Source organism: Haliotis cracherodii, unplaced genomic scaffold (genome assembly GCF_022045235.1).
Source record: "Haliotis cracherodii isolate W230 unplaced genomic scaffold, xgHalCrac1.p SCAF_18, whole genome shotgun sequence".
NCBI classification, from domain to species: Eukaryota; Metazoa; Mollusca; class Gastropoda; order Lepetellida; family Haliotidae; genus Haliotis; species Haliotis cracherodii.
The window spans coordinates 27,046,245-27,055,383 of record NW_027266273.1 but is presented as its reverse complement, the minus strand read 5'-3'; the positions used below and the strand labels follow the sequence as shown (position 1 = coordinate 27,055,383).

At 38.0% G+C, this 9,139-nt stretch overlaps 1 protein-coding gene and 1 pseudogene across 1 annotated transcript; both read left to right on the top strand.

Annotated features, from left to right (window-relative positions):
• The first annotated feature begins 2,022 nt into the window (after positions 1 to 2,022).
• On the top strand, positions 2,023 to 4,479 carry LOC139465588 (uncharacterized). Its single transcript, XM_071247297.1, has one exon. The coding sequence runs from the start codon at positions 2,023 to 2,025 to the stop codon at positions 4,477 to 4,479; it is 2,457 nt and encodes an 818-aa protein (XP_071103398.1).
• Positions 4,480 to 5,088: 609 nt separating this feature from the next.
• LOC139465486 (uncharacterized) lies at positions 5,089 to 5,766 on the top strand (annotated as a pseudogene).
• Positions 5,767 to 9,139: the final 3,373 nt, after the last annotated feature.

Below are 9,139 nucleotides of genomic sequence, written 5' to 3'. Positions count from 1 at the left end.
ATCATGATAAAAAAGTTAGTCACTTATAAGGTTACCACGTTGAAAATGGAAACGATCGTTAACACAAACAACAAAATGTATTCTCTCATCACTCAGCCTAACAGTGATATAACTGCAAATTAAACAATCAAGTACGCTAAAGTATTACACATGGTGGGTGGAGGACCAGGGGCACTTTGAGTTTGACAGGTGTCATCAACTGGTCAAGTAACATCACGGTTTGTATATTCACGTTGATCGGACAGTCTAGACTGGCGCCAACTAATCATGACGGCGTCTTCAGAACAGAACAGAACTTTATTTCTCCCAGGTTTAGGCTTACGTGGATAACAGAAAATTTTGTTTAAGTGATAGCACATTTGTAATTCAATCTAATATACTTTCCTTGATTGATTATATGGCTGCGGTCGTAGATCCGGATGTATCTAAATATGCTCAGTATATACACAGGGTTTATTGTTATACTATTAGGATTAATAGATACAATTGAGTATTTATACCCTTGATCATAAAGTTAGTCACTACTTTCACACTTTGATTTGTATGATTTTGGTTATGATTAAATTGACAAAATAAGAAATCATTCCGTGTATATGTGTATTATATATTGTACCCCAATACATAATTAAATTGTGTATAAATAAGGACACTAGGTTAATTACTGTAATTGATTATTTGATAAACATATTCACATTTAGTTGTGTGATATGTCACAGAGGTAAAGCTAATTCATAACAACTAATTGTCCCATTTATTTGGTTTCTTTCTTTTATATGAAGCAAATGCTATAACATGGGGTGATAAACTTCATTGGCAATAGACGTAGCATATAATTGTCCACATGAACAGTCTACTCTGTTCCAGATATGTTTATTCATTTTGTCAGCATTTAAATCGTTGCATTCCTGGCTAGATGATTCATTTGACGAAATCTTGTTCCCTGTTTTGAATTACCGTCAGATAGTTCCAGAACAATTATAAAATTTTCAGCCCTATGTGTTGCGCATAATTCCGAGATAATTCGAAGTTCATATTCTTGTACGAACACTTATCAAAATTCATTTATACCTAGTACTATTATGTACATATGTATATTAGTTCAAATTATAATAATGAGGCCCTCTATATTCTCGAAACGGTCTTTGTTCTACGACAACCGTAAGGCGGTATGGGAAAACAAAATATTTGTTTAATTGTTCAAAGTTCAAAGTCAATGTCATATAATTATAGACAAGGAAGATAAGAAATTAAATATAAAGAGTAGCCACTTTAAATGACAGAATTTCTTTTAGTTAAATTTGCTCATGATTTGGTCTTTTCGTGGTACATAGTGCCAAAATACTCTTAATTATTTACTTTCATGTCATTACTAATCTTACATAAGGTCAAAAGTTGTACAACTTTTAACAAATATGATTATGACATGTTGTATCCAAACATTTCCAAACATTTCCAAACAAATCCAAACAAATCCAAGCTTGGAAATATGACCTTTCCAAATATTGGAATGGTCATATTTCCAATTGGAATGGTGGTATTTCCAAGTTTTGGATTTTTTGGAATGGATGATATTTTGTCCAGTGTAATTTCTGACATCCACACTTCCATACAGTCACCCAGTACATGTAGTTGAGAGTTAACTGTTAGTGCAGAATGTATAATTTATGTTGCAAATCTGTTATACAAAAATGTTATGAATTTCATGTACAGATATCAGCCTTAACAATGGTCTGTTGGTTATGTCACTGGACTAGCAGGATAAAGGTCCAGGGTTCAATCTGGCTGCTTTATAACGGAGGATCTTAGACAGCGACTTGAGACTACATCTACAGAATCTTCACTGAAACTTCGGACTATGCACGGACTTCATGTTGTGAGGACGCATGTTGTGGAAGGTCTTGTTGTGTCAGATCTCAGTGGTGATAATGCAGTGACGCTTCCAAGAACTTTCACTCGAGAGGAGATACCTGTAAGTCATAGTCAGATTCCCAATTCCTGAAGAAATGGCCTCATCTGTGTGCTATGGCTGACAAGTTGCCCAAATACCTACCTCATCTGGATATTGGTCTTCTTATTGGGAGTAACTGTCCTCTTGCACTTCAACCTCAGCAAGTGATTCCATCTCAAGGTGAAGGTCCTTTCGCCGTACTCTACAGACATGGATGGACTGTCAGTGGGCCGCTTCATATCAAGTTCAACCCAGTTGATAATACGCTCACATGCAACCGGGTACTCTTCCAAGAACTCACCTCGGCAAAAGAATGTCTCACTGATGTGATACTGAATATGTTTGAAATGGATTTTAATCCCAAGGACACTGGAATATTACCTGGTGAACGTGGTTTCTCTAGAGAGGATGATCAGTTTATCGACATGGCAAATAAAGGCATCGCGGAAGTTAACGGCCACTTTGAATTGCCATTACCTCTCAGGGATCCAGACATTGATTTTTCCAACAACAGAGAGCAAGCCGAGAAGAGAGCAATGTGGCAAAGGAAGAAAATGCTACACGATGATGAGTATCATGAACATTATACTGCCTTTATGGATAGTCTTCTTTCAAATGGATATGCCTACAAGGTCCCAAGTGATGAGCTGGCACCTGTACCAGGAAAGGTTTGGTATCTGCCACACCATGGTGTATACCATCCGAAGAAGCCTTCAAAAATCCGCGTAGTATTTGACTGCAAAGCAAAGTTTGAAGGGTTTTCTTTAAATGACAGACTCTTGCAAGGACCTGATCTCACGAACTCCCTGATAGGTGTTCTTACCAAATTCAGAAATGAACCAGTTGCCTTCATGGCTGATATTGAAGCCATGTTTTATCAAGTTCGTGTTCCTCCTCAACAACATGATCTGTTACGCTTTCTGTGGTGGCAAAATGGTGACTTGAACTCGGAGTTACGTGAGTATCGGATGGCTGTTCACATTTTTGGAGCAGTTTCTTCCCCCAGCATATCCAACTTTGCTCTCAAAGCTGCTGCAAAGAAAGCTGAAGAGAAATATGGAAGCCTTGCTGCTGACACAATCTGCAACAATTTTTATGTTGATGATTGTCTCAAATCGGAATGCACGGAAGAGGCAGCTATTGACTTAGTGGACTCTTTGCAGAAATCATGTGCAGAAGGTGGCTTCAAGCTTACTAAGTTCACAGCTAACAGTCGCAATCTTCTCAGATCCATACCACAGGAACATCACTCAAAAGAACTCCAAACACGTGATTTAGACTATGACGAACTGCCTGTTGAACGTGCTCTAGGGATGCAGTGGCATATCAACAGTGATGTTTTTGGATTCTCAGTTCACCTCAAGAGTCAGCCATTCACACGAAGAGGACTCTTGTCTACGATGTCGTCACTCTATGATCCTTTAGGAATTGTTGCACCAGTTTTGTTACCAGCCAAGAAGATGTTACAGGATCTGTGCATCAACAAGCAGCTCGGATGGGATGATGACATACCCGTGGAATACAAGGCATCATGGGAGCAGTGGCTAGAAGAGCTTCAGCATTTGAGTACACTACGGATTGACAGATGTCTCAAACCTGCTGATTTTGGACATGTTGTTTCTGTTCAATTACATGTATTCTCCGATGCAAGCACTGTTGGATACGGTTGTGTAGCATATCTACGTATGTCTAACGAAGAAGGCGGTATTCACACAGCTTTCTTGATTGGAAAGTCTAGGCTTGCTCCAGTGAAAACTATCACTGTTCCCAGGTTGGAATTAACTGCAGCCACCGTGTCTATTCACATCGGACAACTGTTAATGAAGGAACTGGAGACTACACCTGAAAGTGTCACTTACCACACAGACTCAACAACAGTGTTACACTATATCAGCAATGAAACAAAGAGGTTTCCAATCTTCGTTGCCAACCGTGTCAAGCAAATCAGAGACTTTTCAGAACCTACTCAGTGGAAGTATGTAGATTCAAAAAGCAATCCGGCTGATGTTGCATCCAGAGGTGTATCTGCATCACATCTGCTTACCTGTATGAACTGGTTTCATGGGCCAAAATTTCTTTCTTCTTCAGAATCAGAATGGCCAGTACAGCCACATCTTATCCATGATGAGAAGATGCATGAAGAAACAGTCACAGCAACCGATGCATCACAGGATGACTGCTCTGACAACACTGTGAATAAATTGTTGGAACATTACTCAAGCTGGTATCGTCTGAAGCGTGCTGTAGCCATATATCACAGATTGTTTGACTCACTCAATTCACGGAGCGATGAGCATCAATACAAAAATAAGAAGCATGCTAAAAGCAACAGATCGCTTTCTGTGGAGGACCTCAGTCGAGCAGAGAAGAGTATTCTTCAATTTGTGCAGAAAATACACTTCAACAAAGAGTTTGAACTGCTTCAAGGATGTGAAGGTACACGAGGCCGAGTTCCAAGGACGAGTTCAGTGTATACACTTGACCCATTCCTTGAAAGTGGAATTCTCAAAGTCGGGGGTCGCATTGGCTGAGCTAATATCCCCAAGGAGATGAAGCACCCAGTTATACTCCCTTACAGAAGTCACGTGACGTCACTGATCATTACAGACCAGCACATAAAGCTAGCCCATGCAGGACGTAACCATGTACTTTCCATGCTGAGAGAAACCTACTGGATTATTAAGGCTAACTCTGCTGTCCGCAACGTCTTGTCACACTGTGTTACCTGCCGACGTCTGCGTGGTTCAACATGTGATCAGAAAATGGCTGACTTGCCATCTAGGAGAGTCAATCCTGCGCCACCCTTTACCTTCACCGGTGTTGATTTTTACGGACCCTTCGTTATCAAAGATGGACGCAAGTACGTAAAACGCTATGGGGCACTCTTCACGTGCTTAGTTAGCCGAGCAATTCATATTGAAACGGCAAATTCACTTGACACTGACTCTTTTATTCATGCTCTAAGACGCTTCATAGCACGTAGAGGACAAGTCTCAGAGATATGGTGTGACAATGGCACCAACTTCACGGGCGCATCACGAGAACTACAGAAGGCTGTGTCAGAAATGGATCAAGATAGTATCAAATCCGACCTGTTGAAAAGTAGCATCAAATGGAACTTTAACCCTCCATCAGCCAGTCACATGGGTGGCATCTGGGAACGGATGATCAGAACAGTTCGAAAAACCCTGACTTCTCTCTTGCACGATTTCAATGAACGCTTGGACGATGAATCGTTCCGAACTTTAATGTGCGAAGTTGAGGCAATTGTCAATTCTCGGCCACTAACCACAGTATCTGACAGTCCTGATGACCTATGTCCACTTACTCCAAATCATCTCCTACAGATGAAAACAAGCGTGTCTGTTCCACCTCCTGGCTAATTCCAGAAGAATGATGTATACATGCGGAAAAGGTGGAGACGGATCCAATATTTGGCCAATGTCTTTTGGTCCAGATGGAGAAAGGAGTATTTGGTGTCACTGCAGCAACGGCAAAAGTGGACGATCCCAAAACGGAATATCCAAGTGGATGACATTGTCCTGATAATGGATGACAGTTTACCGAGACTTCAGTGGCCCATGGCTCGTGTTAAGTCGGTTGAACCTGATCAGAAGGGTTTTGTCAGGAGTGCTGTACTGAAAACTCAAACTGGTGAATTTCGTCGACCGATCAGCAAGCTTATATTGCTGTTATCCAGCAAGTCGTGATTTTGTCAAATTTAGCCATCAGTCAAAACCCAGTGTGTCTGTATATACAAGCTTGTGATTTCTGCACTGTTTGTTATATTTGTGTTAAACAGTCCGTCTGTTTAAGAGGCCGAGTGTGTTAGTGCAGAATGTATAATTTATGTTGCAAATCTGTTATACAAAAATGTTATGAATTTCATGTACAGATATCAGCCTTAACAATGGTCTGTTGGTTATGTCACTGGACTAGCAGGATAAAGGTCCAGGGTTCAATCCCAGGATCAGGCAAAAGTTTTTGTGACTTATAATCAGTTGTGTTGCATCATGGGATTAGTCATGTGACCTCATCCACTGTCACCTTCAGTTTGAAAGGTCTCCATGTTGGAGAAACATATCATGAACTATTGCAGAACACAGATGTAAGTTTTTAACCTGCTTATTCATATTTATACAACGTGTGTACATCTAAAGTAATGTTGAAGCTATCATTTATCTTCAAATGATATAATATTTGTAGAATTTTGTATTTGTAACAACTTAGCCAATTCACTGTTTACACTGTAACTTAGCACATTTTCTTGTTATTTTCTAGTTTCTTGAACCTCAACACTGTTCATTCAACGCTAACGTTCAAAGGAAAAGCATGTTAACGGATACAAACGAATGAGCTTTTCACATATTATTGTCAACGAATAACGGACAATAAACATCAATTGAGAGTATCAAGACTGTTGATTTCTGCTATAATACTTAGATCACCCGTATGTAACCCGCATTACACATTGGCTTGTCATATTCCTCAAGGTTTTAATGTTTATTTGTTTTTATATATATCTTCTTTTCTCTCCTTTATTTTTTCTGGGTTATATATTTATCTAAACATACATTTAGTTACTTGTATGTGTAGGGGTGTTTAACAGAAACCTGGTTGCACCATGATATTCTAGCCACTGATATTACACTGATACCACTTTCAAATCGTAGCCTGTATTGAGGAATATATTTTAGATCTTAAATCAGAGTATAACGGACAGCCTGAGCTGGAGGCGCGCGTGGATATGTAGAGAGTTTTTACGTAGTCTCTGTGAAAACCGAATGTTTGCGATGATTAATAAGATTTCTGAATTCAGTTACAACAGTAACCTTACATGTATTTAATACATTAAGTCATTTCATTCAAATTTGTTTGGTATGATATATGTCTCATAATTATTTTAGAATGGAAGGTACAGTTACCAAATAAAATATGCAGAAATATCAATTCATTATGACCATATTTCATAATCTTTTTTTTAAAGTAACCCTCCTTACATTAAAGATAACTACTTAAAGAATATTGTACTTACAGTCATTGCAACAAACCGAATAATTTATACCTGGACACGCTAGTTTCAGTGTTTGTTTATATTTTGGAGTAGATTTAAAAAGTAAATGTTGTTATGTATTCAAAAGCGTTAATTCTTTTGCTATTTTGGTATTTTATATAATATCTCAAGATATTTCCGAGTACTTTGCAATTATTTTCGCTAGAGAAGTGAACTTTCAATAGGGCCCGTAAGTCTCGCGAAGCGCTACTTCCGGTGCCAGCATTTCCGGTGACATCCCTATACTCGTGAACTATTTTTGCTTTCGAAATGCGCGACCGCCAAAGCTAACTCTGTAGACGGTACCAAGTAAACTACCACGCTTGGTTGTCACCGCTGTTGACAGTCGTAAAAGTTTACTTATTTCAGAATAATATGACCGGTTATTTGTCATTCCTGTTAGGTTTATCGGTTCCTGACTGACAACAGACAACCATGGGACCGTTCGTAAAGGTATGTGTTCTTGTCTTTACCTTTAAACTAATTTTAACAACCAGTGCGGTACTATCGTTCAGTCGTGTATTTATAGTCTCAGTGGATAGTGTTTTACTGAGGATGTGTTACATGTTTATTTGATGTAATATTATTTATGAACATGTAACTACTAATAGGTAGGCCACTTTACCCAACTTACCACGGTATTCTGATATCTGACAGCATGAGCAGTGTCAAGGAAGCCGTGCCTTTGACAGTTTGAATAGGCATTAAATTAGGCAAGATTTGGAGGATAACATTTGAAAAATCTATGCTATGAATATATTTGTAAACGTGAAATATATTTTAGTATATTGTATTAATTTATTTTTTTAATAATTATAGTACTCAATAACCCAGTCATGTGTTTGGAACTTAAAATTTAATATGCACTATATTTGGTCATATTTACCATGTTTACCTTTAATTAAGTAAATAATTTTCCATTAAGAAATTTGTTAGCTTTGAAAAGAAACTTATTTTTAAATATATTTTTTATGAAGGAGACTTGCTCTTTGGTAGTTTGCACTATAAGTTAATATTATAGCAGAAATCAACAGTCTTGATACTCTCAATTGATGTTTATTGTCCGTTATTCGTTGACAATAATAAGTGAAAAGCTCATTCGTTTGGATCCGTTAACATGCTTTTCCTTTGAACGTTAGCGTTGAATGAACAGTGTTGAGGTTCAAGAAACTAGAAAATAACAAGAAAATGTGCTAAGTTACAGTGTAAACAGTGAATTGGCTAAGTTGTTACAAATACAAAATTCTACAAATATTATATCATTTGAAGATAAATGATAGCTTCAACATTACTTTAGATGTACACACGTTGTATAAATATGAATAAGCAGGTTAAAAACTTACATCTGTGTTCTGCAATAGTTCATGACATGTTTCTCCAACATGGAGACCTTTCAAACTGAAGGTGACAGTGGATGAGGTCACATGACTAATCCCATGATGCAACACAACTGATTATAAGTCACAAAAACTTTTGCCTGATCCTGGGATTGAACCCTGGACCTTTATCCTGCTAGTCCAGTGACATAACCAACAGACCATTGTTAAGGCTGATATCTGTACATGAAATTCATAACATTTTTGTATAACAGATTTGCAACATAAATTATACATTCTGCACTAACACTAAGTTAGTAATATATGACTGATATAAATTCTTTAAACACGGTAATATCGAATATGCTTGGATTATCTTTTTTTTCAAATGTGCTCCATTCAAAAAAATTATATAGAATTATGTATTTACTCTCCCCCATGTATTTTTCTCTTTTATGTAAAAGCTTTTTACACCTTACACATTTTAATTACAGATTCCTTTGTTTTGATTTTAATGCAAACAAACCAGGCTTTGCAATGTATTTTGTTTCAACAGATTTTTATACATAAATATATGAATGGGAATTGACAAACGAGCTTTACTGGCTTATGTAAAAGCCGCTGCCCTTTAGGCTGAGTTTCCATGTGCGCTGTTTGCCACGCGGTTTGGGGCACGTTTAGCAGTTGGTAAAACCGCGCAAATCGAAACAGTTCATTTATGATGTAGTATTTCCATTGGCACGGTTAGGACCGCTCGGCTAAAAAAAGTCGAACAGTGCTCGATTATCTTGAACCGCGTGTTTAGCCCAGCGGTTCTACCCG

Bases quoted from the DNA above. Each gene is read 5' to 3' on its own strand.
- LOC139465588 (XM_071247297.1), top strand. From the start codon at position 2,023: ATGGCTGACAAGTTGCCCAAATACCTACCTCATCTGGATATTGGTCTT.